Source organism: Pan paniscus, chromosome 9 (genome assembly GCF_029289425.2).
Source record: "Pan paniscus chromosome 9, NHGRI_mPanPan1-v2.0_pri, whole genome shotgun sequence".
Lineage (NCBI taxonomy): Eukaryota > Metazoa > Chordata > Mammalia > Primates > Hominidae > Pan > Pan paniscus.
In genome coordinates this window covers 130,568,755-130,584,766 of record NC_073258.2, presented here as the reverse complement: position 1 = coordinate 130,584,766, position 16,012 = coordinate 130,568,755, and the positions used below count along the sequence as shown (strand labels likewise).

The following is a 16,012-nucleotide window of genomic DNA, read 5'->3' as shown; positions in this document are numbered from 1 at the left end:
TTCTCCTGTCTCGGCCTCCCAAGTAGCTGGGATTACAGGCATGTACCACCACGCCCGGCTAATTTTTTTTGTATGTTTAGTAGAGACGGAGTTTCTTCATGTTGGTCAGGCTGGTCTCGAACTCCTGACCTCAGGTGATCCGCCCACCTTGGCCTCCCAAAGTGCTGGGATTACAGGCGTGAGCCACCATGCCTGGCCTCCATTTATTATTTTTTTAAATTTTGCTGGTCTTTTGAAATTCTGAAGTCTGAGAACCATTGACTTGACTACCTGTCTTCAGGGTCATTCTGCCTCTTCAAGGAGACTTTAAATATCTCTTCTTGGATCCATCCTGTATTAATCTTAAGATCGAATGGACAGTTAACTATCTTTTCTGAATTTGTAAATTATTAGGAGCATTGCAACGGCATGTTTTCTTTGCCACGTATGTTACCACCATGATGCAAATTACTGTACCTGAAGTTGTTCGCTCTATCATTTGGTGAAACTGCTAAGGTGCTCCTTTAAGGAGCTTACCTTTGTAATCAATTATTGTGACTGATCCACCCTCTCTAAAGGACCTAGGCAAAGCATGTCTCATAGATGCCTATTTTGGGTCCCTTGTGACATTTCTTCGCATCTCCCTCCTTCCCCAGTAGCTTCACCTTCCCTTTAAGGCCCCAGGTTTTTAAGGATCCTTTTCTTCTTCCTCTAGGGTCATTATGTGTTATCAGAAAGTCAATCAGAATTGGAAGAAAAGCAAACTTCTGCCCTCTCTGGTGGAGTCCAGGTCCAGCCACCTGCACACAGTGACTCCTTGGACCCCCAGACCACCAGCCAACAGCAGACTACACAGTACATCATCACCACCACTACCAACGGGAATGGAAGCAGCGAAGTGCATATCACCAAGCCATGACTTCCACCCTGGAGCTCGAATCCAGCACCCACCTCATGTCTGTTCTCATAAGTCTGAAAGCTCTGACACTTAGAGCTCTTTTGTAAGATTTATTATTCACTCAAGAGTTCGGAAACCACAGTTTTGTCTCTCATCCATACACTGGGGTTTATTTTGCCAAGGTCATCTTTATCAAATTGACTCTTCAAACCCTCGGTTTTTGCCACAGAACAGAGATCTTTCAGGGGAAAGTAGATTTCGAGGTGGAGAGAATTTGCCTTGCTCTTGAGCTGGTCTTTTAACATACTGAGGAGCCTTACTTTTCCTTTGTGGAAATATTAAGTGGCATATTGTGTTCATACCAAAGGTGGAGACAGGATGTGCCAAGTTCATGGTTACTGGACTTCTTATTCCAAGCCATGGCACCAAAGGAGAAGGGGCATTTTGTGGGTGTGTATTAGGTCTGAACTGATTTATCTTGTTTTAGTTTTCAGTAATTTAACAATGGGAGCCTGCTGAATAACAAAATTAAAATGATGAAACAAAAGTTTGACAGTGATATTCTGAAGCAAAAACTGTCATCTAAATTTTTCTTGCTGATTTTTTTTAACTTCCCTATTTTAGAAAACTACTGTTGGGCTGTTGCTAGTGCTTTCCACAGATGCTGGTCCTCAGTGGATTAGGTCAGAAGCTCATGTTCTGATAGTTCTTCATTATTTCACAAAGGTGGACAACCTGAAAGAGAAAAGGCTGCTTGATGTCAGCAGAATCTAAACCCCTACATTAAAGCTTTGCCTCCCATTCTGTGGTTGTGGTGGTGGTAAGAAGGAGATATTGGTACCAAGAAAAATTACCAAAACTATTGAGAGAGAGACAGAGAAAGTATTGAAATTTTGTTCTGCCTTGCAGGATCCATTTATCATTCATTGGTAAAGGATATATTCCTTGTTCTTACCAAGTGTACATTTAACTCTTGCTGACATGTTCAGTGTATTTTATTACTTTTAATGCTGTCTTAAAATGAACATTCTTTCAAGTTGGATGGGAAGGTGGCATTTCTTATTTCTTAACATTTTTAACTTTAAACATATTGTGACTCATCTAGACCTTTTAATAAGATGATCAACTTCACACTTAGGGAAAAAATTAAAATGTGAGGGCCACTTCTAATAATTCAGGTAGTTATAAGGGATCTGGAAGAAATCCAGTCTTTATGAATATACTATTAGTTGGGCATTAAAAAATCAGTATATATTTTAACTTTTTGTGACATGCTAACACATTTTCAGAATAATTACTGCATAGTAGAATTTATTACTCCAGAACAGAAAGACCTTACTTCATTTCAAATGAAGTTAATTAATTTACATTTCTGGGTAAAAACTGGTTCTATAAATTAAGTAGAGTAGCTTCTTTATGATAAAGACAATTTTCTGAAAAGTGAACAATTCTGTTAAAAGAACTTTATTGATGTGTAGATTTTGCACTTTATTTCTGAGACTGCGTTCATGTAGTTGTTCCCCAATGTTTGAGTACTAAGAGAACTTGAGAAAATTACTTCATAAATATGTATGGAAACTGAAAATGGACTCTCTTTGTGACAAAGATATTCAACAGAAAATATTGACCCTGCATTACAAAATACAGGCTCGGGTTCCCTAAGTCCCACAGTGTAATGATTACAAATATCCTAGTGTCCGGTCTAGAAAGACTTTCTAGGAGAAGACTAGTGGAATTTTCTAAAGGTTCAGTTTTAGCTTTTATAACTTAAATTTGGCCCTGTTATGTTCTTTTTAATTTGAACCATAAGGTATTCCCCTCCCTTCAGGAATAACTTATTGGAAAACTGAAAAGAATCACTGAATGGAATGTTCATTTTATGGCAGTTGTTTTAAGTTTTAAAATACACAGAGGAAAATATTGTGGAAGACCTCTTTGTTGCTTTCCCTTCTAAGTTGTCTTCTTCTTCTTCTTTGGTCCTTAAGTGAAATAAAGACTCTAAGACTAATTTGTATATTATCAGCCAGAGATGTGGATGGCAGTCGAGCCAAATCGCATGGCTTTCAGATCAGGTATTCTGCACATTTATTCCAAGGTCATAGATTTTTAAAAGGACCTGGATTTGAAGAGATGCCAAATGATGAGCCATCAGAAAACTTAATTTGGAAAACATGTATGTAGCCAGTGTGGATATTGTGGCCTCTCTCAAGACACATTGACACTGTAGACTTCATTCAGTGCAGTGTGAGTATTTTGGAGTAGGTTGGATGTAGATTTTGTTTTTATCGTTGATTTGTACCGACAGAAATAGACATTTCATCATGTAAAATTCCTGTTATTCTGGAAAAACCTATTGTTTTGATCTTCTTGTTTTCTGACTTGGAAGTATCCTTTCAAAAAAACTCTTAAGATATCTAGGTCTAAAAAGCACTTCATGAGATGCTAAAGCTGACCCACTGGTTGAAAATGTTGACCCTATCCTGTTATTTAAATGTGAACATTTATTGTACATTCAGTGAGTTATAGTGTTAATAGTCTTGTGCTATGCAGCAGGTGTAAAAATTAATAAATATATTTTTTAATAAACTTGTTTGTTTGTATGTGTGAAGCTACAAGAGCTATTTTTTTTTTTCTTTGAAGAATTGCAACTTTTGGTTTCCAGCGTGGCATGCAGGAAGCTTGGAAGTTGTCCCTCCATCCTAGCAATAAGTAAGAAGCTGAGCAAATGGAAAGATCAACATCTCTCCTTAGATCTGTCAGAAAGTTGAGCTCACAGGACAAACTGCTGTCCCCAAAATTGGAAAGACAAACAGGCAAATACAGAGAATCATAGCTTATTGAACAGAAACCTGTGAGAAAAAAATCCACGATCAATAACCTCTGTGAGAACCAGCGCCAGGGTAGGAAAACTTGAACTATATTTGATGAATTGCTGCAGGCTCAGCGTGGAGAAATCAGAGGTTAAAAACTCCAGGGAACTCAGTCACTGGAGGGGGGGTCAAGGGAGACCCACACTTTTGTGAGTTTTATCCCCAGGAGCTTGGCTAGGTTCTCACAGTGAAATTTGGAGAAAAATTCCCTCATGCTTCCAGCAGAGGAAGGGGAGAAGGAACCATTTTGAAATACTCCAGAGCTTTCTGATCTTTCTATTATAACAAGCACCTAACCTGCTGAAGTTATAGCAGAACCTCAGTCACCTGGAGGAAAGGAAATAGCCAGCCCCAGCCCATTCTAGCCATCGTCCCTCATCTAAGAGGGGATAACTGCGTAGCATTCGTGAAGTTCACAGTCCAGAGGCACAGGCTCACCAGAAGACTGAGGCCTCCTTTAGGAATACAGAATGCTTCCCCAACCCCAAGACCTTACCACCACATTGCTAAAGGCCCACTTACAGAAGCTCTCTCTACCTGGCACATCATGACCAGCTATCAAGAAAAACATTACAAGGCATACTAAGAGGCAAAAGACACAAGTTTGAAGAAAGAGAGCAAACATCAGACTCAGAATTAGATATGGCCGAGATGTTGGAATTCACAGACTGGGAATTTGAAACAACTGTGATTAATATGAAAAGGGCTCTACTAGAGAAAGTAGACAACAAGCAATAACAAACAATCTAAGGAGAGAGATGGAAATCCTAAGAATGAGCTAAAATGCTAGAGATAAAAAATGAAGAGTAGGCTGGGCACGGCAGCTGATGCCTGTAAACCCAGCACTTTGGGAGGCTGAAGTGGGTGGATCATTTGAGGTCAGGAGTTCAAGACCAGCCTGGCCAACACGGTGTAACCCTGCTTCTACTAAAAATACAAAAATTAGCCAGGCGTGGTGGTGGGTGCCTGTAATCCCAGCTACTCAGGAGGCTGAAGTGGGAGAATCGCTTGAACCTGGGTGGTGGAGGTTGCAGAGAGCTGAGATTGCGCCTCTGCACTCCAGCCTGGGTCACAGTGCAAGACTCCACCTCAAAAAAAAAAAAAAAAAAAAAAAAAAAAAGAAGAGTAGCTCTGAGAGGCTAAATGGTAGACTAGACACATCTTAGGAAAGAATTGCTGAGCTTAAGGATATCTCAATAGAAACCTCTATAACTGAAAGACAAACAATATCCAAAAACTGTGAGATGATGAAGAAAAGTTATAACTATGCCTCATGGGAATACTAGCAGAAGACAGAGAAAGGAACAGAAGAAATATTTGAAGCAATAATGATTGATTATTTCCCCAAATCAATATGGAACATGAAACCACAGATCCGGGAAGCTCAGAGGACACACAGGATAAATGCAAAAAAATCCTTCAAAACCAAAAAACAAATGAACAAAAAATGACTTTTCTTCAGAAACTGTGCACACAAGGAGCGAGTGGAATGAAATGTTTAAGGTGTTGAGAGAAAAAAGCAGTGTCTAACCTAGAATGCTGTAGCCCATGAAATTATCCCCCAAAAGCAAAGGGGATTTGTTGCCAGTAGACCTGCCTTGGAGAGAATGTTAAGTTTTTCAGAGAGAAGAAAAATGATAAAAGTCAGAGCCTCAGATCTACATAAAGAAAGAACATCATTATTACCTTTAATAACGAAGGTAAAGGAAAAGTCTTACTTATTCTTCATTGATTTATTTTTCTTTTTACTTTTTTGAGACAGGGTTTCACTCTGTTGCCCAGGCTGGAGTGCAGTGGTGCAATCACAGCTCACGGCAGCCTCGATCTCCCTGGCTCAAGCGATTCTCCCACCTCAGTCTCCTGAGTAGCTGGGACTACAGGCACGTGCCACCACACCTGGCTAATTTTTTGTATTTATTTTAGTAGAGATGGGGTTTCACCATATTGCCCAGGCTGGTCTCCAATTCCTGGGCTCAAGTGATCCACTTATCTCAGCCTCTCAAAGGGGAAGATCCTGGGCATTGGGACTGAGGTGTTTTTGATACGTTCATGCAAAGATGCCTGGAGTGGGTGGTTGGATTTCTGGGTTGTTTGATTCATAATTGCTTGATTCATAATTGCCAAAACCTGGAAACAATGAAGATATCTTTCAGTAAGCGAATAGATAAAACTGTGATATATCGACACAATGGAATATTATTCAGCACTAAAAAGAAATAGGAGCTATCAAGCCATGAAAAGACATGGAGGAAACTTCAATGCCTGTTACTACGGGAAGGAAGCCAATCTGAAACGGCTACATACTATGTAATTCCAACTAGATGACACTCTGGAAAAAGGCAAAACTATGGAGACAAAAAGATCAGCGGTTGCCAGGGGTAGAGGAGAGGGAGAGATGAATATGCAGAGCACAGATGATTTTTAAGACAGTGAAATTACTCTGCATTATACTGTGATGGTGGGTAATGATGTATCAATGTAGGTTCATCAGTTCTTGTGTTTGAGATGGAGTCTCGCTCTGTCTCGCTCTGTCGACAGGCTGGAGTGCAATGGCTCAATCTCGGCTCACTGCAACCTCCGCCTCCCCGGTTCAAGCAATTCTCCTGCCTCAGCTCCCGAGTAGCTGGGACTACAGGTGCCCGCCACCACGACCGGCGAATTTTTGTATTTTTAGTAGAGACGCGGTTTCACCATGTTGGCCAGGATGGTCTCGATCTCCTGATCTCGGGATCCGCCCGCCTCGGCCTCCCAAAGTGTTGGGATTACAGGCGTGAGCCACCAGGCCGGGCCGGGTTCATCAGTTCTAAGAAATGTACCTCTCTGGTAGAGGATGTTGATAAAGGGAAGGCGGTGCAGGTGGGGAGGTGGGGCGGGGAGTATTTGGAAAATATCTTTCTGCTCAATTTTGTTAACTTTACTTTAAAAAAACAAAGTCTATCAAAAATTATAGTTTACATTGTTTTTACTCTTTTTCTGTTTCTGGTCTTGTCACAATCTCAAGGTAAGGGAAATATCGGTGACAACTATAGAGTGATATTCCACTGCCATTTATACTCGATAGTTTCTAATTCAAGAGCCTCTCAACAGTGTAACAGGAACTTAGAGCATATGTGGAGCCAGTAGAGGAACAGAGATCGGGTTGTTTGGAAACTACTCTCTTCCAGGAAGGGAAGAACATTAGCTCGGCCGGCCGGCTTCTCTGGTCCCATCCACACACAGAACTGAGGATGGTCTCTGCGCCACTGCTGGGAGTACCTGGAATAAGTAGTGTGAAGCCGTACTAAGCAAAACCCAGTGAATAACAGGAAAGGGGCCTTCATATCTAAGAAGAGGAAAATGATGGAGTTTAACTTTAAAATGTGATCCTTCGATGTGTTTACATTCTTTCTGGACATCGAGGGCCCGGGGACGGGAAGGAGGAATGAAGGAACTCGGAAGCACAGGCTGAGGTCGCGTTCTACTCATGTCCTCAACTGTAAAATGGGCACTAATAGTGCATAGCTCACAGGGCTGCAGCACAAAGACGGTAGGTAGAAAGTGCTTAGCATAGGGCCTGGGGCAGGGTATGCTCTCTGCAAACGTCAGCTAATAGACGTGCCTTCGCTCATGGGCTATGGAACTTTGATTCGCGGTCAGGCAAAGACAGGCACTGTCTGGGGCCTCTGGAAGCTCCTAAATCAGGTGAGACGCGCAAGCGGGCTGGAACCTGCATTCCCAGGCCCAGCCGCGCGCAGGCACCCTCGCCGACCCTCCGCTCTCCCGAGCCGCTCCAGGACCCGCCCGCTGTGGCCCCGCCCCGGCACCCTCCAGGCCCCGCCCCGCGCTGCCCCGCCCCTTCCGCCGCTCAGGCCCAGAGCGTGCGCGCACCCAGACTCCTTGCGGGAGCGAGCGCGTCCGGGAGCCCGCGGCCGGAGAGGGGCTGCGGGTTAGGGGGCGGGCGCCCGCGGTTCAGGTGAGGGCGGGCAAGGGGCGGCGAAAGGGTTGAAGTGTCTCGTGGGAGTGGAGGGAGCGGGAGCGGGCGGCTGGGTCTGCGAGGTCCCTGCCCGTGTGGGCGTGGGGAGCGGGAGCGGGGCGTGGGGAGCGGTGCGACGCGTGAGGCTGGGGGTTAGGGTTAGGCACGGCGTGGGGGAGGGGCGGGGCCGAGCCGTGCGGTTCGGAGGATTGGACCCGGGCCTTGGGCCAGCCGGGCTGGCACCGGAGGGGAATTTGCTGCAGAGTTGAGGGCTTTGGAGCCGGCGGTTGCTCTGGAAGGACCCGAGGGGTTAGCTTTTGCGTTGGGGAGGGTCCAGCGGGGAAAGTTAGACCAGGTGCTGAAAGCCAGTGATGAGAGGCCGAGAGGCCTTCGGGGTCTAGTGAAGAGGTTGAGAACGCCCGAAGATCTGGAAATCCTTGGCTTCCGGGGTCCAACTCCCTGGCAGCTGCCTGGTTTTGGTATTTTGAGATTCTGTTCAGAATAGTGGCGGTGCAAAGGTTGTCACTGGACTAGATTAAATTTAGCTAGACACGCACCGTCACTGAAGAAACTTGTGAGCAAGTTGTATAAATAGAGACCTCCTAAGAGGCAGGTAGGACACTGACTTTGCAGTTGATAGTCTGTTCTATGCCAGTTCTGTTAAGAAGGTTTTATTCTGAGCATCAGGTTGCTTCTGCAATTTTTTTTTGTGCTATTTTGAAGTTTTGTTAAACTCACGTGCTATGTGCTGTCTCACCCGCTTCACTTATTTAGGCATAGGCATGATGAGGATGTCATTTCACCATGTGCTGAAGGGTGATGAGGGGGCACAGTTGCTTGGGGACCACCCACGTGACTTGACTCAACACTTAAGTTTCTGCTATATCTTTACATGGATCTGAAATCTCTTCAAGGGAGCTTGAAATAACTTAGTGGAACATGCTTCATTTTACATGTAGTTATTCTAGAACTGTTCTTTATCATTGGAGAATTTTGGAAAAGAAAAGTACCTGTATTACGTAATTCACACTGTCACTCATCTAGAGATTATTCATTGCAGGATTCCAGAATTGGAAATAACGGGAGGGAGGACCTGGTCCAGCTTCCCTTCCTCAAATAAGGAAATTGACACCTGGCGTGGTAAGATGTGTGGAATGTTACTGGGAATTGGTGGCAGACCTTGGCTGGCATTCTGGTGTTTTGACTGTTAATATCCTTTTTTCTTTTCATTTTAGTATGCTTTTTAGCCCACTTCGTAGGAATGGGAGCTGGAAAGGATGGATTTAGTAAATGTTACTAGAGTGATTGAGTTTAAGCTCCCTGTGGTCCTGTTAGCATTGTGCAGTCCTGTGCTATCAACTTGACCCCTAATCCCAGCCATCAGTCTGAAAATGTTGTGGTATGTAGTTTTCTGAAGGTGATCAGCCGTGTTCTGTTATTACACGAAGGAGAAAAGTAGCATTAATTTACTGATTATACGGATCAGATGGACCAACTAAAGGCAGATGGGCCATTGACTTTACTGGTGGTTATGGTCAGGTGTGTGGAACCTCAGGAATTTGTATGGACTAATAAAGTCATATCAGTAAGGTTCGTTTTTATTATTTAAATGTTGCGAGGTTATACAAGAGGTATTGTGTGTAGCATTAAGCACATGGGTTTGCAGGCAGGTAGACCTGAGTTTCAGTACTGCCTCTGGGGTTGGGCAAGTTACTGACCTACTCTGATTTTCAGTTTTAATTCCGATGTAATAACCCATGACCTTACTTTGCACAGTTGTAGGAATTAAATGAGATATGTGAAAGGCCTGGCTTTTAATAGGCCCTCATAAAGTGACTGTTAGCATTTGCATTTTACTAGTGTATGTTGATTTTCAGCAAATTTTCTTTTGTGAAAGAACAACAAAGAATATTCTTTCTCTTTTTCTTTTCTTTTCTTTTTTTTTTTGAGACAGGGTCTCTGTTGCCCAGGCTGGAGTGCAGTAGCGTGATCACGGCTTATTGTACCCTCTGCATCTCGTGTTCAAGCGATCCTCCCACCTCAGCCTCCTGAGTAGCTGGGACTACAGGCGTGCGCCACCACGCCTGGCTGATTTTTTTTTTTTTTTTTTTTTTTTTGTAGAGAAGGGGTTTTGCCATGTTCGCTAGGCTGGTCTCAAACTCATGGATTCAAGGGGACTGCCCGCCTGGACCTCCCAAAGTACTGAGATTGTAGGTGTGAGTTACTGCACCCAGCCAACAACAAAGAATTAATTGCTAAAAAACAGTTGTTACAGAAATTACATTGTGGGAGACTGATTATTGGTCTGGGAAGTGTAAATTACAGATTGTGATCTGTTTATCATTTATTCTCAGTCTCATTTTACTCATCTGTAAAATGAAGGCATATGAAATTTATGAATTTAGGAGTTACTGTAGGAGCATTCTGAGAAAAGAGCTCTTCCAGGTAAGATTTGAAAATTCCAGTGGGAATGCTGTGGTGAAAGGGAGGGAGGAGAGCTGTTTAGCTGTAATTAGGGTGCAAGGATAAGGTGTAAGAACTGGCTGGAGGTTGAATGTTTTCCTGGAGGAGTGTTAGCATCAACTAGATCCCTGGAATTTCTGCCTTTCTGTCTCAAGATGCATGTCTTTGTCCAGAGTACCTGTGGAGAAGAAACAATGGATTCCTTAGACCACATGCTGACAGATCCTCTGGAACTTGGTCCGTGTGGAGATGGCCATGGCACGCGCATCATGGAGGATTGCCTCCTGGGAGGCACCAGAGTTAGTCTGCCCGAGGACCTTCTGGAGGATGTGAGTAGTAACACGGTTGTGACCTTTTTCTCTCTGTCAGCTTCCTTGTAACAGCTATGGGAAACCTTTTCCACTCTACATTTCCAGTCTTTTGTGCTCCCTTTTGTTCATTTTCTACGTTGCAGGCAGCCTGATCTCTTATCTTTTTTTTAAGTTTAGAGTCTATTTAATATCCGATTAAGGAAGAAAACAAGCTACGTTCTGCATGTTTAGTAACATGCCAAAATAACTTGATAACATGATTTAAGCCCTATTTTTAACAAGATAATTTTCATCTGTTAAAAAAGGTTGTGTATTTTAACCATGGAATACTACTCAGCCATAAAAAGGAATGAAATAATGGCATTTGCAGCAAACTGGATGGAATTGGAGGTCATTATTCTAAGTGAAGTAACTTGACAATGGAAAACCAAACATCATTCTCATAAGTGGCAGCTAAGCTTTGAGGACACAAAGGCATAAGAATGATAATGGACTCTGGGGACTTGGGGGGAAGGATGGGAGTGGGGTGAGGGGTAAAAGACTGCACATTGGGTGCAGTGTACACTGCTTGGGTGATAGGCGCACCAAAATCTCAGAAATGACCACTAAAGAACTCACCCATGTAACCAGACACCACCTGTTCCCCCAATACTATTGAAATAATAATTAAAAATAGAAAAAAAATAGGAAGAAATTATGGAAAAACAAATATGAAGAAATACATCAGTGGGTATCTTTTCTACTAAAACCAGAAGATTGTTATGAGTACTTAATCTTCACTGTGAAATATTTGGCAGTTAATCTCTCCCTGACCCAGTGTCTTACTGTGTTAGTAAATCTGTTAGTTAATAGTTGCAGTATTTCTTTTAAATGTTTTTGGTTTAAACTTAAAGGTAGGCTCCTTTATTTGTTTGGTTCTTTTCAACTGTTTGAGACACTTTCATTCCCTGAAATTTATGAAGTACATGTTTATCACTAAATGTAGTAGTTTGGTTTACATTAATAATTTGATGTGTGGTCTAAAAATGCAGTCACTAAGAGGGTGTACACTGTGGTTACGGATTGATTGGCAGTGGAGTACCATGGAGGCCACTGCAGTGGTGCTAATGGTGCTCAGGCTGGCGGTGGAATTTCTGTGTAGGGCCTTAAGTCCTGGTGACTCAGGGAATCCATCACAGCCTGGGGTCGTTCACCCCAGTTCACTCCTTTTCTGTTTGGCCTAGATTGCCCCATGGCTTCCCCTCATCCCAACAACTGCGTAGGGACCCAGGAATCTGAATGAGCTGATCGTTATTTATGTTCAGATGAGTAAATGTCCAGACCAGTTAAACTATGGCTGTTTTTCTGGCGGTCTTTATCTGCAGGGCCCAAAGTTAATAAACCATAGGAAATAGACTGTCATTCTTAGTTTGCTGCCAGGGCTTATTTTAGATTCAGAGCGTATTGGTGCATGGGAGAGGTAGTGTCGTTTGCTCTGATTTTCAACCAGTGGGCTAGCTGGCATCTTTTGTGCTCCTGGCTTTTTTCAGTCATGGCACGATTGCATCTCCTAGCTGTTTCTTTTGCCCAGCAGGATAATATTGAGTCCCACTGCAAGCACGGACAAGGCTTCTGGTTCTGGTCACCACTACCTTTTCAACCGTAGAACATCACTGGAAATGCTTAATGCCTGGATCTATTTTCTACCAAAAACAGTTCCACTGGGAAGTCTTTCAGTGGGAGATGAATAAATGTTATACATTGTTATGTTCAGTTATGTCAATAAGACCACTTACTATAGAAAATAAATAAACATTTTTAAAAGGTATATTTTAAAAGCAGAATTATATATGTGTTTAAAATGGTTACCATGTTGTGGAACGTTAAACAAAACCTACACGTATTTTCTGTATCCATAAGGTAACCCTCTACTCAATAATGGTACGTGCCCTGGGATGGGATGCCAGCTTGTTTTTGTCCACTTTCACAGGCAAGATGCGTCATTGTCATCATTAAGGTGGCTACCGTTTATTAAGTGCTTATTATTTGCAAGCCACTATGTACGTGAAAACATTCATTTAATTATATATTTCTTTTGTTTTGCCATATTTTGAACATATAGGTGTGGAGCATGGTATAGCAAATAGTCATCTATGCATCACCCAGTTTTAAGAGATAATTTAGTTTGTTTGTTTCACATTCTTCTTTGGTCGTATGTCAAACATTATGGATAAAATGAAAGCCACCAGTGTGCTGTTCTCTGATCCTCCCTCCCAGCTACAGTAACAACTGTACTGCAGTTGGTGTATATACTTCCCATCCATGTTTTCTTGGCATACTCTTTCAGGGCAGTCCCTTTATGTTACTCATGTAGTCAGCAAACACTTGTTCTATTAGGCGCCTTTATGCCAGACACTGAGTTAGATGCTAGGAATAAAATGTAGGCAAAAATAGGCTTGCAGGGGAAGATCCTGGGCATTGGGACTGAGGTGTTTTTGATACGTTCATGCAAAGATGCCTGGAGCGGGTGGTTGGATTTCTGGGTTGTTTCCTGCTGAAACCCTTTAGTGGGTCTCCATTGTCCTTAGGGATAAAAGTCACAACTACCTAAAATGCTTGCCGTCCCTTGCATCTTTCTGCTGTCTGCTGCCTCCACCTCCCTCCCTGTCCTTGATCTAGCCAAATATTGCCTGAACTCTAAAAAACCAAAAAAACCCCTTAAAAACCCAAAAAGTATCACACAGAAGAGTATATAAAGTGCGCACACACGCACACACACACACACACACACACAAGTAAGACAATAATAAAACATGCATGTAGCCTTCAGTTAGGGTAGGGACACTACCAAGACCACTGAAGCCCACCACCACGTACCCTGTCTTATCCCTCTCCATTCCCCCGCAGGTAACTGCTATCCTTTCTTTTGTGTTAATTCTTTTTTTGTTTTTCTGGTGTTGCTCTGTGGATTTCTAACCTTCTCCCCCACCGTCTTTTTTTCTCTTTCCTCATCCCTCTCCTGTCTTAACCGTTTTTTTGGTGAGCATTCTCCGACATTGTAAATGTGGGATGTTTGCTTCTATACACATCAGCACTTCTTTAACTACATTGTAACTGCATGTTTAATTGTTCCCCACCTCAGACCATATATATGCCAGGCCAAGTTAGTATTTTGCTCGTGGAAGGTATCCAGTATATAACTTGGGAGTTGAAAATGAACCCCATCCTGTTTCTTCTCACTCTTAGCTGGTGACTTCAGTCCCTCAAGTTCATTCCTTCTATGTTAACCTTTTCCTGCCACTCAGTTGAGGCGGAATTCAGCTGTCCACCCCCATACCCTCGTTGGCAGAGGCGGCTTCCAAGTGGGATTCTCTACTAAAATGATTTTCCTCTGGATAATTATTTACTGTTGGATACAAGACTGTGGCTCATATGTAGTCTTTAATCTCAAGATCATTGGAATTTTAGTTTATTTTAAAAAATTGTAGGCCAGGCACGGTGGCTCATGCCTGTAATCCCAGCACTTTGGGAGGCCGAAGCAGGCAGATCACCTCAGGTCAGGAGTTTGAGACCAGCCTGGTCAACATGGTGAAACCCTATCTCTACTAAAAATACAAAAAATAGGCAGGCGTGGTGGTGCGCACCTGTAATCCCAGCTACTCGGGAGGCTGAGGTAGGAGAATCGCTTGAATCTGGGAGGCAGAGGTTGCAGTGAGCAGAGATCGTGCTATTGCACTCCAGCCTGGGCAACGAGCAAAATTCGGTCTCAAAAAGAAAAAAAAAAAATGTAAAAAATTAGTAGTGATAGTTGCATAGCAAATGTGAATGCACTTAAGGCCACTGAAGTCTACACTTAAAAATGGTTAAATTGGTAAATCTTATGTATATTATGTAATGTTTTGTATACACATACATACAAAAAACTTAAAAATTTATTTTACTTTTGTTTACTTTTCCTATTTCTCCTAGCCTGAGATCTTCTTTGATGTTGTTAGCCTCTCAACATGGCAGGAAGTGTTAAGTGATTCTCAACGTGAACACCTCCAGCAGTTTCTGCCTCAGTTTCCTGAAGACAGTGCTGAGCAGCAGAATGAACTCATCTTAGCCTTGTTCAGTGGGGAGAACTTCCGCTTTGGAAACCCTCTGCACATTGCCCAGAAGCTTTTCCGAGGTTTGTAGCTCAGTATTCTTTCTTTGAGGGGGGTGGTGGATGGGCACACGTTCACTTATGTGGGTATTCCTTTCTTCCTTTTCTTCTTTTTATCTTCATGTACAGATACGCAGGCAGCAAAGAGCGGTTTTGTGTAACACTTTGCTATCTAGGCTGTGTTTTACAAAATAAAAATGTATTGACTTATATAGAAAATACATAATATGAATTCAGCTTGTAACCAGCATCTACATAAAAAAATAAAACATTTCCAGCATACTAGAGGTGCCCTTCATGTCTGGTCTTTAAAAAATTTTAAAAAGAGCTTGCCATTTGCTTTATTGCATGTATCAAGGTTCGTGTGTGTGTGTGTTTAGGTACACACACTTTTTGCTGCAGAAAATATGACACTTCACTGCCAAGCACTTCAGCATGTCCATGTCTCTTAACAAGACACTTTCCCATATCATCACCGCCCTGTTACCACACTCAAGGAATTTTACATTGAGCAGATAATATCATAGGCTATTTCATGTTCAAATTTTCTTTTCTTTTCTTTGGGACAGAGTCTCGCTGTGTCGCCCAGGCTGGAGTGCAGTGGCGCGATCTCAGCTCACTGCAAACTCTGCCTCCCGCGTTCACGCCATTCTCCTGCCTCAGCCTCCCTAGTAGCTGGGACTACAGGCGCCCGCCACCACGCCTGGCTGATTTTTTGTGTTTTTAGTAGAGACAGGGTTTCACTGTGTTAACCAGGATGGTCTCGATCTCCTGACCTCGTGATCTGCCCGCCTCGGCCTCCCAAAGTGCTGGGATCACAGGCGTGAGCCACCGCGCCCGGACTTCATGTTCAAATTTTCTTAATTGTTCCTGCAATGTCCTTTAGAGTAGCTGTGTAAATCCAGGATCTGTTCAGGGTTCATGCATTGTGCTTGGGCCTTACGTCTCTTTAGCTTTTTGAATCTAGGTAGGGCGCTTTGCCCCTTTTGTTTTTGTCTTTCAGTACACGAAGAGCCAGGACACTTGAATTATAAAATGTCCTGCTTCCTGGGAATTTGTCATTTTGTTTTCTCATGGTTAGATTGGGTTAAAGGCTTTCGGCAGGAATATGATATAGGAAATGTCGTCTTTCCCATTGTATCACCTCAGGAGGCACATGGTGTCAGGTTTTCCATTTTGGTAAAGCCACATTTGCTCACTTGGTTAAGGGGTGTCTGCCGTACCTCTTGCTTGTAAGGATACTTTATTCCTTTATCATTAAGAAGCAGTGTGGGATGATACTTTGGGATCATGGATCGTGATAGTCTCATTTTCCAAAAGCCTTTGTCTTACCCAGTGGTTTCTGCTTCCATGGGTGATTCTCAGCTGCATCAGTTACTATATTGGGGGTTGCAAAATGCTTTGGGCCACTCT

The 16,012-nt window shown here is 42.8% G+C and overlaps 2 protein-coding genes across 21 annotated transcripts in view; both read left to right on the top strand.

Moving 5' to 3' along the window:
* The window catches only part of PRDM10 (PR/SET domain 10), a 104,263-nt gene extending 100,800 nt beyond the window's left edge, over window positions 1-3,463 (top strand). For all 4 annotated transcript variants that reach the window (XM_034934064.3, XM_034934063.3, XM_008973289.6 and 1 more), the window contains one exon: window positions 695-3,463. In XM_034934064.3, the coding sequence (XP_034789955.2) occupies window positions 695-898 (204 nt within the window). In that variant the 3' untranslated portion in view covers window positions 899-3,463. The remainder of the gene's footprint in view (window positions 1-694) is intronic.
* Window positions 3,464-7,586: 4,123 nt separating this feature from the next.
* Window positions 7,587-16,012, top strand: part of NFRKB (nuclear factor related to kappaB binding protein) — a 31,888-nt gene continuing 23,462 nt past the window's right edge. For 3 of the 17 annotated variants that reach the window (XM_063608306.1, XM_055095098.2, XM_055095094.2), the window contains exons 1-5: window positions 7,593-7,699; window positions 8,760-8,839; window positions 9,821-9,909; window positions 10,336-10,491; window positions 14,422-14,623. In XM_063608306.1, the coding sequence (XP_063464376.1) occupies window positions 9,862-9,909; window positions 10,336-10,491; window positions 14,422-14,623 (406 nt within the window). In that variant the 5' untranslated portion in view covers window positions 7,593-7,699; window positions 8,760-8,839; window positions 9,821-9,861. Of the gene's footprint in view, window positions 7,700-7,888; window positions 8,009-8,759; window positions 8,840-8,934; window positions 9,099-9,820; window positions 9,910-10,053; window positions 10,145-10,317; window positions 10,492-14,421; window positions 14,624-16,012 lie in introns of those variants that run through there. The other 14 variants (XM_055095099.2, XM_034934057.3, XM_063608305.1 and 11 more) reach the window with 13 other exon arrangements.